General features: G+C 44.8%; 1 protein-coding gene across 3 annotated transcripts in view; it reads right to left on the bottom strand.

Annotated features, from left to right (window-relative positions):
• Window positions 1-27,034, bottom strand: part of LOC139532092 (neural cell adhesion molecule 2-like) — a 398,819-nt gene that overhangs the window by 105,993 nt on the left and 265,792 nt on the right. For all 3 annotated transcript variants that reach the window (XM_071329230.1, XM_071329227.1, XM_071329228.1), the window contains exons 2-3: window positions 6,086-6,160; window positions 1,268-1,474 (exon numbers count right to left, since the gene is read on the bottom strand). In XM_071329230.1, coding sequence (XP_071185331.1) covers window positions 1,268-1,474; window positions 6,086-6,160 — 282 coding nt within the window. The remainder of the gene's footprint in view (window positions 1-1,267; window positions 1,475-6,085; window positions 6,161-27,034) is intronic.

Raw genomic sequence — 27,034 nt, 5'->3', positions numbered from 1 at the left:
CCAAACAGTTCTATTTTTGTTTCATCAGACCAGAGGACATTTCTTCAAAAAGTACGATCTTTGTCCCCATGTGCAGTTGTAAACTGTAGTCTGGCTTTTTTAATGGTGGTTTTGGAGCAGTGGCTTCTTCCTTGCTGAGCGGCCTTTCAGGTTATGTCGATATAGGACTCGTTTTACTGTGGATATAGTTACTTTTGTACATGTTTCCTCCAGCATCTTCACAAGGTCCTTTGCTGTTGTTCTGGGATTGATTTGCCCTTTTCGAACGAAGGTACGTTCATCTCTAAGAGACAGAAAACATCTCCTTCCTGAGCGGTATGACGGCTGCGTGGTCCCATGGTGTTTATACTTGCATACTATTGTTTGTACAGATGAATGTGGTACCTTCAGGCGTTTGTAAATTGCTCCCAAGGATGAACCAGACTTGCGGAGGTGCACAATTGTTTTTCTGAGGTCTTGGCTGATTTCTTTTAATTTCCCATGATGTCAAGCAAAGAGGCACTGAGTTTGAAGTTAGGCCTTGAAATACATCCACAGGTACACCTCCAATTGACTCAAATGATGTCAATGAGCCTATCAGAAGCTTCTAAAGCCATGACATCATTTTCTGGAATTTTCCAAGCTGTTTAAAGGCACAGTGGATGTAAACACTGACCCACTGAATTGTGATACAGTGAATTACAAGGGAAATAATCTGTCTGTCAACAATTGTTGGAAAAATTACTTGTCATGCACAAAGTAGATGTCCTAACCGACTTGCCAAAACTATAGTTTGTTAACAAGACATTTGTGGAGTGATTGAAAAATGATTTCAATGACTCCAACATAATGTATGTAAACTTCCGACTTCAACTGTACACACAGTACACACACCACACCGGTGATTCAAATCAAGCGTCTGCCAGATGGCTACCAGCTGCAAAACTCCTGTGTATCACGTCCCATTAACGGCCACAGAAGATTCCCTCTCCCATACGATTAGAGCCTGCCTCCTTCGCCTGCACACATTCAGTACTATCCATCATACACACCACCAGACCCAGCGAACATTCACTACACTCTTTAAATGGGCAAGTTATTACGGAAGTGCAATGGAATGTAAATATGGTGTATCTTTATGATCTAACAGAGGAGACGGCGATGTGTTCAACTCATGTCTTTGTATGTCTGAAGGACCCCTACAGAGGCTGGAATGGATACAGAGGGGATGAAGAGAGTGTGGTGTGTGTGTTCTCCTCTGTTACATATGCATGTAAGTGACACTCACGGTACATCTCCAGCACCATGGTGGCCTCCTGCGTCTGTCCCTGGGCGTCGGTGGCCTGGCAGCGGTAGATGCCCGCGTCCTCCACCTCAGCATTATAGATGGTCAGCCTGGAGCTGTCCTCCCCGGTGTGCAGGGCCACACGCTGGGACGACACGATGCGCTCCCCCTGGGGGTTAAACCACTCCAGGTTCACCGGCTCTCCGATCACTGGTGGGACAGAGAACTTATAGGTAACATTAAGTAACTGTAAAAAGAACCAAGCCAAGTCGTAGACTTTAGAGCAGTATTTCCCAAACCTCCCCTTGAGTACCCCACCATTAGTTCCACTTATATATTCATTAGCACACCTGAAATAAATGGTAACCTAAATCAGCCCTTGTTCAACATGGGAAAGTTATGCCTCTTTGAATTTTGAAAAACTTGTTATCCCACTTGAGACGAGTAGGAGAAAAATGCCGTTGAATGATTTTCACACTTTCGAGAGCATTGGTGCCCAGGACGTTGATCGTAGTCGACCGGTCGATCGCAAACTTCTTTCTAGTAGACCGCAAAAACTTTTTGAAAATGTATGCACTAAAAATATATGTTTGGCAATTCACAGCGTTACCATCGAGTCTGCTTAAAAATAATAAAGTCCACAGTTCTGAAGCACCGTATGCTTTGCTTACAGGTTAGCTTCTTTCTCGAATATTATTGCACGGCCAAAATAAAAATAAAAACAGCTTGATTGACATAAAATTTGACCAACCCACGGCACTATAGTTGCTACATTTGTTTTCCAAACTGTCGCTACTATAGCAACCGTCTGCAGTTAGCATGTTTCCATTTCCACGCTTGCGAGACCTGTAACAGAATATTCTTTGATGTTCCAGTGGCAGTAATTGTTTTACGATGTTTTTTTTTCTATGAAGTTGCAGTTACGTTTTTAATATGAGTGCTGGACCAAGCAGCAAGAAAACGAAAATCTACCACTTTCACAGTGAGTGGGAAGATCTGCCATTCAAGCATAGCTCTTGCTAAGAAGCAAAATGTCAAGAGGCATTTCAAAACTGTTTACAATAAATATGAAAGTGACTTTCCAGGTAAAAGTGAACTACGTAAGACAAAAGTAAGAGTTGAAGTCTCAACTAGCTGCCCAACAATCGATCTTTACAAGGCACAGCTCAAAATCAAAGGCAACCACGATTGCATCATTCCGGGTGAGTCGCATACTAGCAAAGCACAAGAAACTGTTCCAGGATGGACAAATGGTAAGAGAGGCCTTTTTAGAGGCAACATAATGATTGTTGATTGATTTCAAAAATAAATCCGAAATCATTTCCGCTACTAAGGATGTTCAGCTATCCAGGAATATGTTTTCGTTTCAGTCTCCTCCATCTCCTCTAACCGAAGCTAGTTTTATGGATTTGTTTTCTATTAGTACAATTAACAGCCATACAGAAAGACTCATGTGAAGGTGAAATTACAGAGGAACTTCTTGATGCAATTAAAGCCTTTAAGTCCGGGAAAACTCCAGGGCTGGATGGCAATTTTTTTTTTATGTACTCAGAGCATTAGCATGTTTTAACCACTCCTATGTAAATGGTAGATTATCAGACACTCAACAAGGTCTGATTTCTTTATTACTGAAACAGGATACAAGTGGGAAATATAAAGATCCAGGCCATTTAACAAATTGTAGGCCCCTTACACTTCAGTGTGCGATGCAAAAATTCTAGGAAAATGTATAGCGCATAGAATTTCAAAGGTATTGTCGGATATTATTCATTCTAATCAGAAGGCTTTTTACATGGACGATACATTGGAGATAGCATAAGGCAAGTACAGGAAACAATAGAACACAATGAAAAATCTGGGAAACCAGGCCTGCTATTCATTGCAGACTTTGAAAATGCTTTTGATAAAGTATGACTGGAGATTATATATAAATGCAAGGAACATTTCAATTTTGGAGAATCTCTTATAAAATGGGTTAAAATAATGTATAGTAACCCTAGGTGTAAAATAGTAAATAATGGCTACTTCACAAAATGTTTTAAACTGTCCACTATCGCCATATCTATTTATTATGACCATCGAAATGTTAGCTATTCAAATCAGATCCAACAATAATATCAAGGGATTAAAAATGCAAGGCTTAAAAACAAAGGTGTCATTGTACACTGATGATTCATGTTCTTTTTATTGGCCAGTTGGAGATATTGCTTTTTCTTTGCAACTCTGCCTAGAAGGCCAGCATCCCGGAGTCGCCTCTTCCCTGTTGACAGTGAGACTGGTGTTTTGCGGGTACTATTTATTGAAGCTGCCAGTTAAGGACTTGTGAGGCGTTCAAGAATGGTCTTTTTCTCACTCACCTTCGGTTATTTGAAAATGAAATCTCCAAAATATCCTCATTTTTTAAACAAAGTATTTTTTGTTTAAAAAAAATTCCAAGCTGTTTAAAGGCACAGTCAACTTAGTGTATGTAAACTCTGACCCACTGGAATTGTGATACAGTGAATTATAAATGAAAGATGTCTGTAAACAATTGTTAGAAAAGTACTTGTGTCATGCACAAAGTCCTAACCGACTTGCCAAAACTGTAGTTTGTTAACAAGAAATTTGTGGAGTGGTTGAAAAACCATTTTTAATGACTCCAACCTAAGTGTATGTAAACTTCTGACTTTAACTGTATGTCTTGCACAGTGGAGGCTGCTAAGTGAAGGACAGCTCATAATAATGTCCGGAACAGCACAAATGGAATGGCATCAAACACATGGAAACCATATACAGTGGGGCAAAAAAGTATTTAGTCAGCCACCAATTGTGCATGTTCTCCCACTTAAAAAGATGAGAGGACTGTAATTTGCCCCACTGTACATATACTCTTTCTCGTCACACACACATTTTTACATTTCTGCTACACACACCTGTTTCTGCTAAACCACAGGAGGTTGTTGGCACCTTAATTGGGGAGAAAGGGCTCGTGGTAATGGCTGGAGCGGAATTAGTGGAATGGTATCAAATACATCAAACAATTGGTTTCTATGTGTTTATGTGATGCCATTTCATTCGCTCCGTTCCAGCCATTATTACGAGCCATCCTCCCCTCCACTGACACACGCACGCAGGTACATGCACACATTCTTAGAGAATACTTCAGGACACTCTGGGAGTCATCCAAAGAGTCAACAAACATGAGACAATTACCGCTCCTTCAGTGGTTCTCTTTCTCTCTCTCTCTCTGCCTAACTAACTTCTTCTCGCTCTCACTCTGTGTGTGTGTGAGTGTGTGCGTGTTTATGTATGCTTGTGTGCTTGTACACTGTATACGTGCAGGTGTGTGGTATGTATGAACTGCCTTGGCTGTGAAAGGAGAACTGAGAGGTCACTGCACCCCGTGGCAATAAATATATCCTCAGTCATTGAGACCAGTGGAGGAGTGATATGCTATAGAGCTTCCATTCTCCAGTATCCTCCATATTGTCTGCAGAAGGATCTGTTGAGCTAACGTGATGTGCAGGGATTGTTTGAAGGCTGGGACACTGGTAAGACTATTGTATGTCTCTGGGAGAGGTATTCACCTGAAGTAAAACATATTTTGACATGTCTTGCCAACCAGCATGTGGTTAAAGTGTAACTCGAGACTGAGTGGAGCACTGAGAGGCACCGCTTAGCAATGATATCTGATTAAACACTGACAGAACTCTATAATACTATTTTTAATAGTGACAAATGGCAAGCAGATAAACCATGCGGTTTGCTGAATGTGTTTAACTATACTTGTGGGGGATCTGAGGTCCTAACAAGAATTGTAAACGGAAATGTTTTGACCAACTGGGGACATTTTGTTAATCCCCACAAGGTCAAATTCTATTTCTAGGGGGTTTAGGGTTAAGGTTATAATTAGGTTTAGGGAAAATAGGATTTGGAATGGGACTGAATTGTGTCCCCCCACAAGGTTAGTTATAGAAGACTGTGTGTGTGTGTGTGTGTGTGTGTGTGTGTGTGTGTGTGTGTGTGTGTGTGTGTGTGTTTTAGGGTTAAGGTTAGGTTTTGGGGTTAAGGTTAGGAAAAATAGGATTGTGAATGGGACTGAAAATGTGTTCCCACATGGTTAGTTATTGTAGACTGTGTGCGTGTGCCTCTCTCTCTCCCATCCCTCTTCTCTCCTCTCACCCATTTCTCCCCCACTTTCACCCCATTATTCTCCACCTACCCATCTCCCCACCCTTCTCACCCAATCTTTCTCCCAGCCCCTCTCCTCTACGCACTCTACATCTCCCTCCACCAACCACCCTCTGTCCCTGTCCCTCTCTTCTGTCGATAAGCTCTCCTCACCATCTCCACCCCTCACTCCCCTCGCCACCCTCAGTCATTCCTTCTCCCTGCCCCTTTCCTTCCTGTCCCTCTGCTGTTAGCTCCATGTTGTGCTGTGCTGGCAGAAGAAGACAGGGACACAGCAGGGGTGGAACTGTGGACCAATGCACTGCCAGCCCACATTGCCACCCTACAGAGCTGCAGGTACTTGGCTTGGGGCCCATGGCACATAGACCCCCCAAACAGGGGCGGATAGGACAGGATCTGCAACAGGGTGGGATGGGCAAGGGGTTAGGTGAAGGCTGGGGGATTGGGGAGAGAGTTGATACCGTTGGTTGGTTGGGAGGGATGATTATGTGTGGGATGGGGGGCAACCGTGTCGCCCAAACAACGGTTCCATCCACCCCACCACCTCCATCCAACCCATCGCCCATCTCACCACACACTCAGGATGACATGTCCACATTTACATTAGATTTAACACAGACAAGCATGTTCTCTTCACCATAGCCATCTTACCTGTGCATTTGAAGAACTTGGACTCTCCCACACTTAGCTCCACCTTGTTCAAGGATATGGATACCTGTAGAACAGCTGTGAGGAGAGAGAGAAAGAGAAAAAAGATGAGTATATACACACACAAAAACTCAGGAGAATAAGAAAGAGAAAAAAAGTTGTTAACATGGGGGGGTGACTTGATTTAAAAATTTGGCGCTGTACAACGTGACCGGTCGGGAGTAGGCTATTCAGTGACTGCGAGTGAAGAGCAAAATAATCATAATATTGATTTATCAAGACCAGTTCCCATGTGTGTCTAAGAGCAGAGCGAAACTGTGCTGAAATAGTTGACCACACGTGGGTATGCTGTTGCTTAAAATCCTATTATAACAATTGGATGACTTTTAGTGTTCCAGTATGCAACAATATGTTGCCTTCAATAGTCTACTTCATTCTTAAAAGAACACCAGCACAGAAAAGAGAAAGGAGACTTAAATAATACAACAATAAAGCGATTCATAAATGCATTTGACTGTTTTTAATATTGGCCATCAACCAAAAACACATAATCTACCATGGTTTTCCATTTCTAGCGAGATGATTCAAGCCATCGACTCACTGATGACAGTTGAAAACTTGAGTGGACTTATGGAAAGGCTCTGTAAGACATTTAATATATACACTACCCTTCAAAAGTTTGGGGTCACTTAGAAATGTCCTTGTTTTTGAAATAAAAGTAAATTTTTGTCCATTAAAATAACATAAAATTGATCAGAAATACAGTGTAGACATTGTTATCAACTGAAAACATTCATCCGTAACTATGCCAAGCCTACAAGCAAAGATGAACTGGTGAACGCCATCAAGACGTTTTGGCTTGAGAAATTGACGATACAACAAATGCATTGGTTATCTCAGCAAGGTTTTACCCGTGGTCGTGGAGATGGGGGGGAAGTGCAACTAAAATGTAGTTTAAATAATACATTGCAAATTGGTGGGATTTTCACACATAGTAACCGGGCTATTAAATTACCATTTTGTAAATAAATCGATGTATGAAGAGTCTAATGTCCTACTAATAGCCCATCATGGAAACATTGTTTGCATGATGGTCTACACCTGCTAGAGTACACTTGTGAAAAACAAGTATTTGTAAACATGTTTTCAAAATGCCTCCAGCTGTCCATCACCACTTTAAATAAAAACACAGCATCTAAAAAAAAAATGCACATAACGCTTGATTACATTTTTCATCGTAACCACAATGTCATAAATAAACACACACACGAGCAGATTAACTTGGGTCAAAACAGCCAAAGCATTTTTCGTTAGGGCAAATCTGGTCTGTGAGAATATCCAATGGGCTTTTATATAATTATAATGTAGGGTTAATTATAATAATAACAATTGTTGAATAACAGATCGGCTCTTAGAACTCATTGAGACGTGGCTTCTATATTCAATATAATAATTCATTCAGAAGGTTAAACCCATACGTTTTAGGCCTGCAGTAGGTTTTAATGAACTGAAAATGGTGTGTCAATTCATAAAGCTATTTTGCAATCTGTATGTCACAGCTGTCAATTTTTTGGTTCTTAAATTAAACTGGTATATATTTTGGTCTCTTAATGCAGAGCCGACAGACAAGTTACTTACTTTTTTATTTTTCCCCCCGGGACGGTTGAGCTAATGTGCACTAATGTGAAAAGCATGACGTGGTAATTAAGAAAGAACATTTGCCAGGACATAGGCATGTCTTATATGGGCAGAAAGCTTAAATGATTGATAATCTAACTACACTGTCCAATTTACAGAAGCTAATACAGTGAACAAATACCATGCTATTGTTTTAAGAGAGTGCACAACAACACAAAACTTTTAAGTGTATTTTCTGTAGGGAAGATAATTATCCATCATTTTTGCCATTCCTGGGAGTGTGTAAACTTAAATGCTTTACCATATCATTTTTGTATGTTCTCTATAGTTATGTACTTGCAAATATATCAATTGACCAATTCGGCACATTTTGGCAGACTTGATACCACATTTTTAACAGTAATAGAATGGCTCATTGGATGAGTCTAAAACTTTGCACGTACACTGCTAAATTGCGCCTAGACTCCTAAGTCATATAATTGCCTTTCTGAAAATGCATGTTTTTTTCTTTGTATTATCTTTTACCAGATCTAATGTGTTATATTCTCCTACATGAATTTCACATTTCCACACACTTCAAAGTGTTTCCTTTCAAATGGTATCAATAATATGCATATACTTGCTTCAGGTCCTGAGCTACAGACAGTTAGATTTGGGTATGTAATGTAAGGCGGAAAAAAAAAAGGGTCTGATCCTTTTAACTGAAATTGCAACAAACTTTTTGTAATCTGAATAAAGAGAAAAGGGCCATTCTTGAACACGTGGTGAGACATTAACTGATTTCTAAATAAAGCCAGTTTGTTATTTAGAATTGTTTATTTCTGTTTGTAGAGGGAGAAAAAAAAAAGGCCACGTGTATATTCTTTTCAGAAAATCGTCAGTCCACATGTCAAGTGAAATTCCCCCATTGTATTTACCTAGGTTCTCTCTTAACTCCAGGACCACCGGCAGTTGTTGTTGATGCCTGATGCAGGACTCCAGTGCCAGAGGAGAGACTCTGACTGAAAACGCCTCCATTAATTGCCACAGTTTAGACTACCGCTAGATCGGCGTTCAAACTCCCCCTTGTGATAGTGTGGTGCAATGACAGAATACCACCATCTACCACTAACGGTCGCGGCATAAGCTTGTAACTTTTAAAGGAAGAACCACTGTACCATTCTATGAAGCTCAAATACTTCAAATTATGCATCACAAGAGGCTTACTTCAATGGCAGTCTTCAAAAGTACAAAGCAATGAGCCTTTCCCCTTTGCTCGGAGACTGCTACTACTAGGGTATCGGGTATCATGCGGAGGTTCACATAGGATGAAGGACTAGGTAATGAGTGGAGTTGCGACACTTCACTTTACCATATAAAAGCTTGAAATCACCCACACAATTCGAATGTAGATGTTCAGCTGCACCTCATTGCAAGTTGTACTTAAGTGCCTTGCTTGCTGCTTACCCCTTCCCGAGCCAAGTGTGCATCCCAAATGGAACCATATTCTCTATATAGTGCACTTCTTTTGACCATAGGCCTGTGAGCTGGTCCTATGGGCCCTGGTCAAAAGTAGTGCACTGAATGGGGAATAGGGTGTCATTTGGGATACAGTTGCAGCCAGAGAAGAATAGCGTGAATCTAGTTAGGGAGGAGAAAGCACCTTTGATCTTTTCTCTCTCTCTGTCTCTCTGTCCTTTGATTATCCCTTCTTTCCATCTCTTATTTTATTTCGCTACAGTTTGTCTTTATGTTCTGTAGATGCGCACACACACACACACACACACACGTGCATGTACACACACACACTCTAAGAAATGTTCTGTGTCAGAGAGCTGCCTATAAATAGCAGTAGGTGGACACTACTGTAATGTCAACACCTTGCTTCATGCCTGGTAATACACATCTACATCACAAGAGTTGTGATTTATCTATACTGAAAAAAACTATAAACACAAAATGCAACAATTTCAAAGATTTTACTGAGTTACAGTTCATTGAAGGAAATCAGTCAATTGAAATAAATAAATTAGCCACTAATCTATGGATTTCACATGACTGGGCAGTGGCACAGCCAATCAGAATATGTTTTTCCCCACAAAAGGGCTTCATTATAGACAGAAATACTCCTCATCACCCCCTCCCACCTCTGCTCAGACGATCCCGCAGATGAAGAAGCCGGATATGCCTGGAGTGGTTACACGGGGTCTGCTGTTGTGAGGCTGGTTGGACCTAATGCCAAATTCTCTAAAATGATGTTGGAGGCAGCTTATGGTAGAGAAATGAACATTCAATTCTCTGGCAACAGCTCTGGTGGACATTCCTGCAGTCAGCATGCCAATTGCACGCCCCCTCAAACATGAGACATCTGTGGCATTGTGTTGTGTGACAGAACTGCACATTTTAAAGTGGCCTTTTAAACTCTTGATATGCCACACCTGTCAGGTGGATGGATTATATTGGAAAATGAGAAATGCTCACTAATATGGATATAAACTAATTTGTGCACAAAATTTGAGAGAAATAAGCTTTTTGTGTGCAGGGAATATATTATTTCAGCTCATGAAACATGTGACCAACAATTGACATGTTGCGTTTATGTTTTTGTTTAGTCTATAGGCTCCAGAGTGGCGCAGCTGTCTAAGGCACTGCATCTCAGTGCAAGAAATGTCACTACAGTCCCTGGTTCAAATCCAGGCTGTATCACATCTGGCCGTGATTGGAAGTCCCATAGGGCGGCGCACAATTGGCCCAGCGTCGTCCGGGGTAGGCCGTCAATGTAAATAAGAATTTGACCTTAACTGACTTGCCTCGTTAAATAAAGGTTCAATTAAAAAAATACTGTATATCTTTGCGCACACACACAACCCCCCGGCCCCACCCCCGGCAAACACAACACACTGCCCCATCCCCAGGGTAGCACTATATTACAGTTGCCAGTTCTGTCCTCTCAGCTCTGCCCCACTTCCTCCTCTTCCCTGTGACATGGAGCTCCAGCTGTGCCTGGTGCCCCTGCTCTCAGAGGTAACAAGTAGACCGTCTGCCATACCTTACAGTCGCTCCAACTGGCTGATTAACGAGCAGAGGACTCATATGCACGTACGCAGATACACAGACACAGACTCTGGCCCGATGCATGCACACACACACTCCACCCCTCCCTCCATCACCACTGCATCATTAACTACCAGCCAATTCCTGCTTACACGCAAAAACTCAAAACAGGAAGTACCAGTGACGCTCTCAATACGGAAGTGGTCCGATGAAGAGGATGCTAAGCTACAGGATTGTTTACCACATCAGTTACCGGCTTCATTAACCCTTTGACACGTATGAACCCATATTTGTGATCATTGTTGAGTGGTCCCTGCAGGGTACCATCGCAAATATGTGATTGGAACAGTAGCAACAGAACACATGATGCAACAAACATATCTAAACGTCATTGTTGTCTGAAAAGCATCTAAACAATGTTTTGTATTGATGGAACATATAGCGCTTAACTTTGTTCCTCAATTTCACCTTTAATTGTAAAAGACAAATGCAAACTTCATCATCCAAGCATCACACGGAACACATCCACAGCCAAAATAATTCGATAAACCAGTCTAAGGTTGCGCTGACAAAAGAACTAAACATAAGTTGGCGACCTAGAAGCTATACTTGTTTACAATGGAATATCTCTGGTGAGCACAAGGGAGAAATTGAATAGTGTTAAGAAAGGAGATATGTGTCAGCTAAGCTAACAGCGGCTAAATTCTTTATGACAGCAGCTTGTTTATGTTTGACAAGGAACAACTCCCTAATCCCAGAATGCCATTCACTATAAAACGCAAATAAACAAAGTCAAAGATGGCTGCGCCCATTGGCCAAATAAAATCAACTTAGTTTGGCCACAGAATATTACAAATCTTCGATGTGTTTGTTACAGTGTATACAAGAACCGGAGCACATGACTTGACAAGTCATTTACATTTTTTGACGAATCACAAAGCAAATAAAATGTTAGCACCTCAAATACTAGTATACTGCAACAGTGTTGCCAGATTTGGGCGAAACCATTATAGGGGGATTTGTAGTTAGTAATACTTTAAGTTTATACAAATGTAACCACGTTTTAGAAGGAGATCAATAGCTGGTCCACGCACATAACATTCAGCCCTTAGATCACGCCAAAGCATAAACCTACATAATCCTGTCTAGCTCCATAGTTTATGATAACCCATATCTACAACCTCAGCTCACTCATGCCACAGTCTCTGCACACAGTACACCGTAGCTGATAACACCAACACACACCATTCAATCTGATCATCCACACAAACTACCTCACTTTGTTGCTTACATGACTTGGATCCACCCTGTTCTCACTCTCCTCCGTCCCGACCAGGCTAAAACCTATCCAAGCCATAATACTCACCACATTTGATGATTGCGAAATATCTTCTTCACTTGGTGACGACGCAGGCATCTGTAGGCTACATGTCCAGTGGTGATAAAATGTTGATATGAACAAAAAGTATTTACAAAGCCAGCGTTTACCTTAGCCATGGTTGGCATAGGTCATATATGCTGATACCCCACTCTCACTTTGTTTCTTCGCAACTATTGTGTCAAACACACCGGACTTAGCACCTCAGGTGTTCCGCCCTGTCTTACATGAGCAGACCCCTCAGACAAGCTAATACCAAAGCCTCTTTCAGATAATAATACATGTAACATAGATGACTATAATAATTAAATAATTATCAATAATTCTATAGATACTCGCTGCTACTACTATAGATAGAAAGGATAAGAGATTGAGTGGTTCAAAAAATACAGTTTAATAATGTAACGGCTGTCGTAGACCAAGATGCGGATTGGTAAGTATTCATATTTTAATGGGAAAACAACAAACACTACAAAATACAACAACCAACAAACGTGACTAACCTGAAACAGTCCTGTGTGGCCCAAACACTGACACAGGAACAAACACCCACAAAACACAGGTGAAACCCAGGCTGCCTAAGTATGATTCTCAATCAGGGACAACGATTGACAGCTGTCTCTGATTGAGAATCATACCAGGCCGAACACAAAATCCCAACATAGAAAATCAAACCTAGACCAACCCACCCAACTCACGCCCTGACCAACTAAAACAAATACAAAACAAAGGAAAACAGGTCAGGAACGTGACAAATAAAACCTAATACGAAGCAGAAAATGCGGTCTTGATGCAGTGAGGTGTGCAGAGAATAATGTCAGCATAGAATTCTGGTACCGTGTGCAAAAACAACTCACGTTGTAAGGGTTGTTATTAATATTTAGAACTTACGCATTAAACGTTTAATAAGTGCATCGATGACAGTCCCCACAGTGACCGTACGTACATCCCAACCAGAAGCCATGGATTACAGGCAACATCCATATTGGGCTAAAGGCTAAAGCTGTCACTTTCAATGAGCGGGACACTAATCCGGAAGCTTATAAGAAAACCAAGCTACGCCTCCGACGAACCACCAAACAGACAAAGCATCAATACAGTACCAAGATCAAATCCTACTACACCGGCTCTGACTCTCGTTGGATGTGGCAGGGCTTGCAAACTAGCACAGGTTACAAAGGGAAACCCCGCCACGAACTGTCCAGTGACGTAAGCCTACCAGATGAGCTAAATACCTTCTATGCACACTTCGAGGCTGGCAACACTGAACTACGCATGAGAGCACCAGCTGTTCCGGACTGTGTTATCACTCTCTCCATAGCCGATGTGAGTAATACTTTTACCCTTTTACTGCTGTGTGCTAAATCATTGACAAACAGAGTGTTTCTTGGTAGTCTTAAACAAATCTACTTTAAAACAAAAATATACACCTCACACACATAGTTATGGGCTTTAAAAAAAGAAGACACCTGTGCCATGTCAGATATAGAGTTGAAATGTATTACATTTTGAGTTTGCATTCCAATATTAAACTTTATATACATCACAGAAGACTGAACTATAACAAAACCGTTTGACATAGAAACACCAGATTTTTGGCGGGTTTTTAAAATAATGTTTATTAAAAAAATATTAATAACATCCCACCCATGAGACCACTAGGTAATTTGACTGCAGGAAAGGGCTACACAGGTTAGCATTCAGAAGGCTGCAGGGCCAGACGGATTATCAGGACACATACTCAGAGCATGTGCTTACCAGCTGGCAAGTGTCTTCACTGACATTTTCAACCTCTCCCTGACCACCATAGTCCCTCTGTCCAAGTATGCTAAGGTAACCTGCATAAATGACTATTGTCCCATAGCACTCATATCTATAGCCATGAAATGCTTTGAAAATCTGGTCATGGCTCACATCAACACCATCATCCTAGACACCCTGGACCAACTCCAATTTGCATACCGCTACAACAGATTGCACACCTACGTGATAATGCTGTTCATTGACTACAGCTCAGCGTTCAACAACATTGTGCCCTCCAAGATCATCACTAAATTAAGGGCCCTGGGATTAAACACCTCCTATGCAATTGGATCCTGGACTTCCTGACGGCCGCCCCCAGGTGGCGAGGATAGGCAGCAACACATCTGCCACGCTTATCCTCAACTCGGGGGCCCCTCGGGGGTGTGTGCTTAGACCCCTTCTGTACTCCCTGTTCAACCACGACTGTGTGGCCGTGCACGACTCCAACAACATCATTACGTTTACAGACGACACAGCGGTGGTAGGCCTGATCACCGACAACGATGAGACAGCCTACAGGGAGAAGGTCAGAGACCTGGCAGTGTGGTGCCATGACAATAACCTCTCCCTCAACATCAGCAAGACAAAGGAGCTGATCCTGGACTACAGAAAATGGAGGGCCGAGCATGCCCCCATCCACAACGATGGGGCTGTTGTGGAACAGGTCGAGCGCTTCAAGTTCCTTGGTGCACACATAACTAAGGAGCTATCATGGTCCACACACAACACAGTTGTGAAGAGGGCATGACAACACCTCTTCCCCCTCATGAGGCTGAAAAGATTCGGCATGGGCCCTCAGATCCTCAAAAAGTTATACAGCTGCACCATCAAGAGCATCTTTAATGGCTGCATCACAGCTTGGTTTGGCAACTGTTTGTCATCCGATTGCAAGGCGCTACAGAGGGTAGTGCTTACCGCCCAGTACATCACTGGAGCCGAGCTCCCTGCCATCCAGAACCTCTGTACCAGGCGGAGGAAGGCCCAAAAAATGGTCAAACACTCCAGCCACTCTCTGCTACCGCATGGCAAGTGGTACCGATGCACAAGGTCTCGAAACAACAGGATCCTGAACAGCTTCAACCCCTAAGCTTTAAGACTGCTAAATAGTTAATTAAATAGTTAACCAATAGCTACTCGAAATATCTGCATTGACCCTTTTTGCAATTATCTCTTTTGACTCATAACATACGCTGCTGTTACTGTATATTATCTATCCCGTCACTTTATCCCTACCTATATGTACATACTGTATCAACCTCATCTACCTCATACCCCTGCACATCTACTCTGTACTGGTTATCATCTAATTATTTCCTATCTGCATTGTTGGGAAGGGAAAACCGACATGGTCTGGCAGTGTCACTTTTGCAATCATCTTCTACTATCATCCCAAATGATAATTGTTGCCATATCCTCCACAACAAGAGACTGTGCAATCATCACACAATGGAATGCGAACACATACTAGTACTAATTAATTAATTAGAAGGCCCAATCAACAGGCCAATATAAAATACTTCAAGCTGCTAAGTCAATCACATACTCCCCCACTCCTCTCTCCCTCTTTCCTCAAATGATAGAATAACCCAGATCCCCCACTTCCCCCCAGTCATAACCCCTTGAGGTTTCCTTCCTGACAGGCTGTCACCTCACAGCCTGTGGTCACGTAGTTGAGGAAATTACCCAGAATGCATTTTACTTTCCTTTTCCTCTGTTGCTGTATAGTAGCTCTGTGTCGAGGGGGCTGAATGGTGTGTGTGTGTGTGTGTATTGTACACCAGCTATGTGATGTCAAGAGGGGCGCCTGGAACGCCTTCAAGTCCTCTGTGAAATCACAGGGAATTACAGCTGAGCAGTCTCTTTCAGTCTCGCCTCAGGGCACATCTGCACTGTGTGCTCAATTACTGCTAATACACACGCTCTATGCAGGGGTGTTTGTTTAGAATGTCAAGGAATGGAAGTAACAGAGCCTGTTACATAATGGGACTACTGTAGGACTATAATGCAAAACAAATCCTATGCAATATATTGGGCAGTTGATTGGGCACTCTTGTCAATCAATGAATGTACTGGTAGGGAAGAAAGAGAGCAGGTGACTGATGCTCGGACACATCTGTCTGTCCATCCATCCGTCTCACTCCTCGTCCTGTCACTAAGGCATCCAATCCTCTGAACACGACAGTGGTGGCTCATGTCACCAAACCATGTCCAATCGCACTGACATATCAGCTCATGTATGGTCCCTGGCAGAACTAGCTCTCTTTCCCTCTCTGAATGTATCCCTCGATGCATTGCTCACCCACTGCTTTTCCAATTTCCCTCTCCTTTCTTTAAGCCTCTCATACCGCAAGCTGGCCTCGTGGAGATGGAGAGAGAGACCACCCTCTATTTGCTTGGACTCCGATGGATGGAATCATACACACACACACACACACACACACGCACACGCACACGCACACGCACACGCACACACACACAACACACGTGTGCACGCATAGACCCACAGACACTCACACATACACAAACACACAGGGCTGTCTCTAGCCTTTTGGCGGCCATGAACACTTTGCCATTGAATCAGTCAATCTTGATGAACAATAGATGTGCAACATGTCAAGTACAATGTCAAGTACATGTCATGGTTCCACCTGTCACCAGAGGACGGCAGAGACCGTCCTAGAGACATTAATGACACTCAGGTGTGTCCTATTTACTCGTTATGATTTCCCTGTTAAAATAAGAGTTTTCTGTTGTCCTTTGCAGAAGCTTGGATTATTTACCGCGTGCATTTGTTTCCTGAGGGAGTTTGAGACTTAGTGTTTATTGTTTTTTCAAGTGTACTGTGATCCTGCAGCTACCGTTTCTCAGTAAAGTATGATGTTTATTCTGAACCACTTATTCCTCGTCTGGTCTCTTCTCTGCACCTGGGTCCAACCTCACCACGTCACAGCAAGCTTCTGCCTCAACATGGACCCAGCAGAGATCACCCAGATCCAGAATGCTATAACCCACCAAGGAGCACTGCCGGGGTGGCAACAAGAACAACTCTACCAAATATCAGAGACCCTCCGGGCACTTACCGATTCCCTGCAACCACGTCCCAACCTCAACCCAGGAGGAGCCAATGCCCAAGTCTCATCGCCTAGTGCTACAGGCTTCGCCATAGTTCCTCCAGGGAACCTGCACCGGGAACCCAAGATCCCAGCCCCCGAGTGGTATGACGGCCACCCGGAAGGATGCAAGGTGTTCCTCACTCAGTATTCTCTGGTGTTTGAGCTACAGTCCTCCTTGTTCCACACCAATCGGGCCATGATCGCCTACATCATCTCTCTACTCTTGGGCAAGGCCCTGGTGTGGGCAACGGCGGTGTGGGAACAGCACCATCCTGCAGCTCCATATTAGCCTTCACTGCCAAGCTGCGATGAGTCTTCAACCACCTTGTCGGCGGACGAGAAAAGGCAAGCTGACTGTTCAACCTCCGCCAAGCGGCCAAGGCACTGGTCACCGCTTTCCACCAAGGTCTGTCTAACTCCATCAAGGATGGACTGGCCGCTCGGGAACTGGGAGAGGACCCCGAGACCCTGATAATGCTAGCCATCAGGAATGACAACTACATCCGAGAACGTGTGAGACAGCACCTTTTTGATGCCACCCCTGTATCCCGCTTCCGGAGCCCAGCATTGAGGAGCCTAGGCAGCTGGGATGCACACGTCTGAGCACACAGGAACATGCCAGGCGCATGTGTGACGGCTGCTGCCTCTACTGCGGAGGTATCGGCCATCTCTGTGCTACATGCCCAGAGTTGACAGGAAACGCCACGGCTCGCCAGGACAAGGGGAGACCCTGACGAGCTGTGCAGTTATACTCCAGCTACCGCGTCACCATCTGACACTACCCACAACCCTCAATTAGGATAACCGTCAGCACCACATTCAAGCCTTCATGGACTCCGGAGCCGCGGATAATTCACCAGAGAATTACAAATCCCCTGCGTGAAATGTCCCATCCCTCTGCAGATTCAAGCCCTCGATGGACGCCCCATCGGCTCCAGCCAGGTGGAATATCAGACCAAGCTCATTCTACTGCAGGTTGGGGTGAACCACTCAGAGACTCTCAGTTTTCTTTTTATCACTGCTCCTGAGAACCCCCTTATCCTAGGGTACCCCTGACTAATGTTACATAACCCACTATTATCCTAGTCCACGGGACACCTACTAGAACAGGGTAAGAACTGCCAGACTAAATGCCTAAGACCCCCACCAAGAGCCTCGCCATGTTCCCCGGCATCCATTGAAGACCAAGACTATTCCACTCCGCCACCCTCGCTCTTCATCGTCCATACAACTGTGCAATAGAACTCCTACCCGGCTCCACCCCTCCCCGGGTCCGCCTGTACTCCCTCTCGACCCCTGAAGCAGAAGTCATGGACAATTACATCCGGGAGTCACTGGAGGCAGGTTTCATTCCCTCCTCTACACTCCCATTACAGAGGGCAGATTAACGATTAAGAAAATTAAACCCTATCCCTGATGTCCGCTGCCTTGGAGTTGGCCCATGGGGCCCAATTCTTCACCAAACTGGACCTCCGCAACGCTTACAATCTGGTGAGAATCAGGGAGGGAGATGAATGGATGACTGCCTTTAACACTCCGAGTGGCTACTATGAGTATTTAGTCATGCCCTTCAGATTATCGAACTCACCGGCAGTCTTCCAAGCATTGGTCAATGATACACTTAGGGATATGTTGAATCGGTTCATCTTTGTTTACCTCGACAACATCCTGATCTTCTACAAGATCTTTCCGGAACACACCTGCATGTCCGCCAAGTCCTGACATGCCTCCTGCAGAGTCAGCTATACATGAAGAAAGAGAAGAGTAAGTTCCATGTATCCTAAGTTTCTTTCCTGGGTCACATTATCTCTACCGCCGACATACAAATGGACCCCGTAAAGGTGAGGGTGGTCACCGACTGGCCCCGTCCCGCCTCACTCAAAGAAGTCCTGTGGTTCCTTGGGTGGCAATGCCTCTCACAGCCCTAACCCGCAAGTCCCAGAACCATTTTTGCTGGACCCCCGAGGCTGACAGGGCATTCGGGGAGCTCAAGGGACGTTTCACCTCCAGAACCATCCTCGTCCATCCTGATCCTACCCGTACTTTCGTGTTAAAGGTGGACGCCTCGGACATCTTTCACAGCGGAACAACTGCACCCAAGTGCCTTTCTCTCCAATCAGTTCTCACCAGCAGAATGCAACTACGATGTAGGCAACCGAGAAATCTTGGCAGTTAAGTAGACCCTTGAGGGTTGGAGACACTGGTTGGAGGGAGCACCTCATCCTTTCGTGATCAGGCGGACCACAATAACTTGGTCTCCATTCAAGAAGCCAAAAGGTTGAACGCTCGCCAGGCTAGGTGGCCTCTGTTCTTTGACAGGTTCAACTTCACACTAACCTTTTGCCCGGGATCCAAGAATCAGAAAGCAGACGCCCTGTCCCGCCAACACGTGTCTCTAATGAGGAGAAGGACTCAGAGTCCATCATCGCCAGCTCCCGCATTGTGGCCCCCGTGATATTGAATATTGAGACCACGGTCCGATGAGTCCAGACCCGAGAACCTGACCCCGGCGGGGGTCCCACTAACAGACTTTATGTTCCGCGATCAGCCCGTTCCCGAGTACTACAATGGGGACACTCCTCTAAATGAACTGGGCATCCAGGGGTTAATCAGACACTGGAGTTCCTGAGGCAGAAATTCTGGTGGGCCAACATGAGGATGAGGATGTGAGATCCTTCATTATGGCCTGCTCCACCTGTGCCCAAAGCATGTTCTCACGACAGCAACCGGCTGGGTTGCTCCAACCTCTGCACATCCCCAGCTAGCCCTGGTCACACCTGTCCGTAGACTTTATCACAGGGTTACCCCCATCCCAAGGGCTTACCACTATCCTGGTGGTTGTCGATCAGTTTTCCAAGGCAGCCCATTTCATCACCTTACCCAAGTTGCCCTCAGCGAAGGAGACCGCTGATCTCATGATTACCCATGTCTTTCGACTACACAGACTTCCCCAGGACATTGTCGCGGATCGTGGGCCCCACTTCGTTGCACGGTATTGGAAAGCCTTCTGCTCCCTGTTGGAGGCGTCGGTGAGTCTCTCCTCGGCGTTCCACCCCCAGACGGAGCAGGCCAACAAGGAGCTGGAGAAGTTCCTCCACTCTTTCGTCTCCAACCAGGCCAGCAACTGGAGCAAGTTCCTCATCTGGGCTGATTAAAGCTGATTAAACACTGTGATCATTACACAGGTGCCACAGATGTCTCAAGTTGAGGGAGCGTGCACTTGAAATACTGACTGCAGGAATGTCCACCAGAGCTGTTGCCAGAGAATGTAATGTTCATTTCTCTACCATGAGCTGCCAACCAATGCCCACCCATGGCTGCACCCCTGCCCAGTCACGTGAAATCCATAGATTAGGCCCTAATGAATTTATTTCAATTGACTGAGTTCCTTATACGAACTGTAACTTAGTAAAATCTTTGAAAATGTTGCATGTTGCGTTTATATATATTTTTAAGTCTATCATATCATTGTGTCCCAATATACCATTCTCTGAAAGGGGGCACTCTGTAGAAATATTGATGTTACACTGGAAATGGAAATAACTTACTTGATGTACTGTAGCTGATTGACATGTTCAGTAAAGTTTGTTGAAAGTTCGAAACACAGTCATACACTTGGTGTACTAAAAATAGCAGAAACTCCAGCCCAATACACACTTATAGGGTGAAAGTATACAAAGAATTGGAGCACAGCAATTGTAACACAAAAAAACAATGATTATAGAGGGGGAAATAATGCTGTCTCATCGCACAAGCTATATCAACACCGTAGTCTGGTAGAGCTGTGGAAAATAAAATAAGGGAAAAAATGAAAGCAATAGGTTTCAATTACTGCCTTGCAGTAATCACTACTTTCAGACGGCCCCGCGTCTGTATGGCGTCAAAATTGTTTTATATTCACACAGGGTGATGGGGGGGGGAACACGGGCATCGAGAGACACACATTCACGATTGTGACCATTGTGACCTCTATAGAGTTGTCGGGTGCCCCCAACCGCTCCCCATTCACAAGCCAAACTGTGGAGTCACACTGCGATAGAGCAAATTAAGAGTAATCGCATTGGTTCCAGTATTGTCCTATGTATTTATAGAAACGCATTAGCTAAAATGCGGGACATGCCCCGGTAAACATAGGTAGGAGATAACGTCCTTAAAATTGTCTCTTTTCAAAATATAAATGAGATTAGGATTGGAAAATACAGTTGGGCATCGTAATAATGCACTCTGTTTTATGTCCTCTGTCTACGCCTCTTTCTCCATTTTGTTCTCTACCTCCTCGCACTCATTATATTTTCCTCTGTTGTTCTCTTTCTAAGACTATCAGTAATTCTATAACCTACTGTCTGTATCTCTTTTCCTCTTCCTCTCTCATTGGCTCTCTCTTGCTGACAATTTTTCTCTCTCGCTCTCTCTCACTGATTTTCACTCTCTCTCTTGTTAACTAGGACAGTATTTCTTGGCCTCTCTTTCTCTCTTCCTCTCTCCTATTCCTCGGTCTGTCATCCTTATCTCTCTCTTTCTCCATTCTCTCCCTCTCTCCCTTGGTTAATTAAATCAGGAGCTGCCACATGTTTCTGTGTATGACTACATCAGCCCTTCAGGCGCGCTGGGCTTAGTCAAGCGGATCACAGAGATTCTGCAACTAAAAATACAGGTAACGCTGCTCAGAGATGTCCCTCCTGTCATTACCTCCCCCATCCCTATATCTCTGTCTTACATTCGGAATCATCTTCTCTCTCTCTCTCCCGTCTCCCATCCATCTCTCTCTTACACTTAGCCTCTGCCCCTCTCCCTCTCTATATCTACCTTCCTCCCTCTAACTCCCCATCATTCTCTTACACTCAGTCTCTCAAGCTCTCTTTCTAACTCTCACTCTTTTACTCTTTCTCTGTATGTCTCTCACTCCCCCTCTATTCCCCACTTTTTCATTGTTATCTTTCTCCATATCTGATGCTTGCAGTCTCTCTTCTCTCCTCTTTAATGGTGATTTCACAATGATTATCACCCACTCTTTTTAGCGCTAACCCCTGAGCCCTTGAGCTGGTGAGACATTCTCTTTCTCTCTCTGAAGGAACTGAACAAAACAAAAACAAAACAGTATTTCCAGGAAGCATGCTGATGATGCTTCAGGGGAAATGAAGAAATTAGACTCTTTCTAGTTCCATATCCCAGTAAAAGCCTGTGACAACACAGCTACAATCGTTCACTTTACTCTTACTTTACTAGGATTATTTTAATGGGAAATTGCAAATATATCAACAATTCTGGAAACAACATTTCAGGAAAAGATAGCGGTAAGGGACGCAACTAGCTGATTTGCCAGGTTACACAAGCATATTAGCAGTTGAGAAGTTTCTAGAGACTTTCACATGCTGATATCATCAGAGCAAGGTAGATGAGGAGTATTTATCAACCTTCTGTATAATTATAATCCGCTATGTAGTTCAGCTCAAGGACCCTGACTTAAGTTGGAGTGAAAGCACTAAGCATAAGCATAGCCTGATGCTGCCTGTTGACTACTCTTGCACAGTTTTCTGCCAGGTCACTGTGCAGATGAGTGTGTGCGTGCGTGTGTCTTTGCATGTCCATGAAAATATTAATTAAACACACCTGCCCGACCAGATCTCAATGAATGGCAATTGTTGATCAAAATCTGTCAGATACATATTCCTTTGGTAAACACAAACTAATCAGAGCCCACTGAACCCACCCCAGCTATTTCTGTTCCAAGCAGGCTCTGCCAGTGTGATAGCCTCCTGGGGAAACTAAATCCCAGTCATTTCCCTAAACGACTCCACACTGGCTCATGCTATAGGCTCACAGTAGCGACAGCAGTTAAACACCACTTATCCAGTGACACTGCATTCCCCACACAGCCAACACATAGGCTAGAGTGGCATTCCTCCAGCCCTGTCAAAACACAGCTTAGCCTGGGACTCAACTTCCTCCATGCTGTGTCAATTAAAAGCACAGTTTTACCTCTGACTTCATAACATACTATTTCAGCTGCTAATAGTGTGACTACCAATCAATCCAAACCTTATACAGACACTGCATGTATGTCAATCATGTTATTACCATTCCACACAGGGTAAAATTGCTATACCTGCAGTAGGTACGTCAAAGTAACTACTCTCTGCAACAACAAAAAAGAGAAGTATCAATGAGATGTACCTGTAATAAAAAAAAAAATTATAGACAAGAAAAACAACTAATTAAGCATCCCTGTTTTGACCATGAATTATGTGACTCACCATAACTCTGTCTCTTCTTAGTCCAGCAGCTACATTAGGCTAATAACTGAAAATTCTAAGAGTGGAGGTGAGGTAAAGTATGTAATTGATAAGAAGCTAGCCTGTTAGCCGTCCGTGTCCTGTAACACTTTGTATGTGTCCCAAATGACACCTTATTCCCTTTGTAGTGCTCTACTTTTGACCAGGGCTCTGGTGAAAAGTAGTGCACTTTATAGGGGACAGGGTGCCATTTGGGAAGCAAGCCCTTCATTCTGCATTAATCAGCTCCTCCATCAGTGGGGAAAAGGTCCCCTGTCACATGATTAGGGCAATCAGCGCATTATAAATGGCCGCCCACTCTCTCAGAACTGGACGTCTAACCAACTGATTTAATGTGTCCCCTTTTCAGAATGAAGACATTTTGAAGAGAGTCGAAGGGAAACATTTCCACGGTGCCGTAGGGTTCAGAATAATAAACAGGTACATGTTTGAGAATAATCAGTTCTGAGATACAGTGGCACTGAATTCCAAATCTATCCAGTTTTAAATTGATATTTTGTTCATTTAGCATACACTTATCCAGAGTGACACAGTGAGTGCATTAAACTGAGGTAGGTAAGACAAAACACATATCATAGCCATTGCAAGTAAAACTTCCCTCGATAAAGCAACTATCAGTTTAATTAAATCAGTGCTTGTAAGAAAAGCCCCCTTGCTCCGATGCACTATGGGCTTTACTCCAGTAGATCTGTGATGATTGGATAGATATAAGCATTATAGTAAGAGCTTCATATTGCCTTCCGATTGGCTGGGTGGAAATTGTAGACATTTGTGGAAATTGCATTCACATGTCTTTTTAATTAGCCTACAGCCTACACTATTTGACATATCCCATATCCCATATCACAGTTTCACACTGACTAGACCTAGACCTAGATATGTAAGAAATGCCGATTAAAATCACAGTACCATCATTTTAATAATCGCTCGCTGAAATCACACTAGTGAAAAAGACATTATTTTGAGCGGAGATCTGTGATTTTTCAGTTTTCAACAGAAAATATCGCCCTGCGATTGAACGGCAAATCAGAGCAGGAGAGAGTGATGGAGCTCCAACAGCCGCAGAGCTCTGTAGATGATCTTAATTTGTATGAATGGCGCCTTCATGCCCCATTTGCCCCCGATAACGCTCGATTAGTGCACCTGCTATGTGATGAGGCTCACTACCGAGACACAGAGAGGAGACTGTCATCCATTTCACTGAGAGACCCTATCAGATCGCTCACTCGTCAAAATGACCCGTCTTTAGTCTACAGCCTGCCTCTCAGGGCCAGTATGTCAGACACCGATTTAGCCTAGTCCTGGAGTAAAAAGCTAATTCAGTGTAGATTCTTCATTGAGCATGCTGTTTAGTCCAGGATTTAAAATAGAAAAGCTGACAGCGAAGACCTGCACCAAGCACTAAATTACCGTGCAACTGTACAACAAAGAGTTTCAGAGTTATGTTATTTTCTGTGTACGCACTGTACTGGTTATGAACATGCATATCTATTTCGTTTTTTAATTGCCCTGTGTTAGCCAGGTCTCACTTAGGGAAAGAGGTCTTATGATCTCAATGGGACTACCTGGTTAAATAAAGGCTACATAAAACAATGAAGAGAGGAAGGCTATCTCCTGCATGTCTATGGTCTTAAGGGAAGAAGTAGTGCTATTATGTTCATCATACATTTCTCAGCGCATGATGTATTAATGTGCGGACAGCAGACATATGGGGCAGTAACGCGGTTCAGTAGGGGATCTTAAATGTAGTACAGAACATTTTGCATTATTATATTATATATTATTACATTATATGTATGTGTAACGGTCGTCTTTAGGTGAGAGATTGGACCAAGGCGCAGCAGGTGATGAATACATAATGATTTATTTAAACAAAGACGAAACACGAAGAACACTTGAGAAATTACAAAATAATAAACGAAGTCAACAGACCTGAACAAACGAACTTACAATATACGAAGAACGCACGAACAGGAACAGACTACATACACGAACGAAAACGAAACAGTCCCGTGTGGTGCGACATACACAGACACGGAAGACAACCACCCACAACAAACAATGTGAAACAACCTACCTATATATGGTTCTCAATCAGAGGAAACGTCAAACACCTGCCTCTGATTGAGAACCATACAAGGTCAATTAACAATGACACTTAACATAGAACAAAGAACACAGACTGCCCACCCAGCTCACGTCCTGACCCACTAAACACAACTATACAAAAGGAAAACAAGGTCAGGAACGTGACATTACCCCCCCCCCCCCCCCCAAGATGCGGACTCCGGCCGCAAAACTAAACCTCAAGGGGAGGGTTTGGGTGGGCATCTGTCCACGGTGGCGGCTCCGGCTCCGGACGCTGTCCCCACACCACCATAGTCACTCCCCGCTTCCGTATCCCCCTCCCAATGACCACCCTCCAAATAAACCCACCTAAATTAAGGGGCATCACCGGGATAAGGGGCAGCACCGGGATAAGGGGCAGCACCGGACTGAGGGGCAGCTCCGGACTGAGGGGCAGCTCCGGACTGAGGGACAGCTCCGGACTGAGGGACGGCAGCTCCGGACTGAGGGACGGCAGCTCCGGACTGAGGGACGGCAGCTCCGGACTGAGGGACGGCAGCTCCGGACTGAGGGACGGCAGCTCCGGACTGAGGGACGGCAGCTCCGGACTGGCTGACGGCTCTGGCTGCTCATGGCTCGCTGACGGCCCTGGCTGCTCATGGCTCGCTGACGGCCCTGGCTGCTCCTGGCTCGCTGACGGCTCTGGCTGCTCATGGCTCGCTGACGGCCTTGGCAGATCCTGGCTCACTGGCGGCCCTGGCAGATCCTGGCTCACTGGCGGCTCTGGCAGATCCTGGCTGATTTGCAGCTCTGGCAGATCCTGGCTGATTGGCAGCTCTGGCAGATCCTGGCTGACTGGCAGCTCTGGCAGATCCTGGCTGACTGGCAGCTCTGGCAGATCCTGGCTGACTAGCGGATCCTGGCTGATTGGCGGCTCTGGCGGATCCTGGCTGATTGGCGGCTCTGGCGGATCCTGGCTGATTGGCGGCTCTGGCGAATCCTGGCTTATTGGCGGCTCTGGCGGATCCTGGCTGATTGGCGGCTCTGGCGGATCCTGGCTGATTGGCGGCCCTGGCGGATCCTGGCTGACTGGCGGCTCTGGCGGATCCTGGCTGACTGGCGGCTCTGGCAGATCCTGGCTGACTGGCGGCTCTGGCAGATCCTGGCTGACTGGCGGCTCTAGCGGCTCCTGACTGACGAATGGCTCTGACGGCTCGGGACAGACGGATGGCTCAGATGGCGCTGGGCATACGGATGGCTCAGATGGCGCTGGGCAGACGGATGGCTTAGATGGCGCTGGGCAGACGGATGGCTCAGATGGCGCTGGGCAGACGGATGGCTCAGATAGCGCTGGGCAGACGGCAGACTCTGGCCGGCTGAGGCGCACTGTAGGCCTGGTGCGTGGTACCGGAACTGGAGGTACCGGGCTAAGGACACGCACCATCAGGCTAGTGCGGGGAACAACAACAGGGCACACTGGACTCTCAAGGCGTACTATAGGCCTGGTGCGTGGTACCGGCACTGGTGGTACCGGGCTGAGGGCACGCACATCAGGGCGAGGACGGGGAGAAGGAACAGTGCGTACAGGACTCTGGAGACGCACAGGAGGCTTGGTGCGTGGTGTAGG

The sequence above is a fragment of the Salvelinus alpinus genome, chromosome 10 (assembly GCF_045679555.1).
Source record: "Salvelinus alpinus chromosome 10, SLU_Salpinus.1, whole genome shotgun sequence".
NCBI classification, from domain to species: Eukaryota; Metazoa; Chordata; class Actinopteri; order Salmoniformes; family Salmonidae; genus Salvelinus; species Salvelinus alpinus.
The sequence above is the reverse complement of the archived record's forward strand: the minus strand, read 5'-3'. Positions and strand labels throughout refer to the sequence as shown.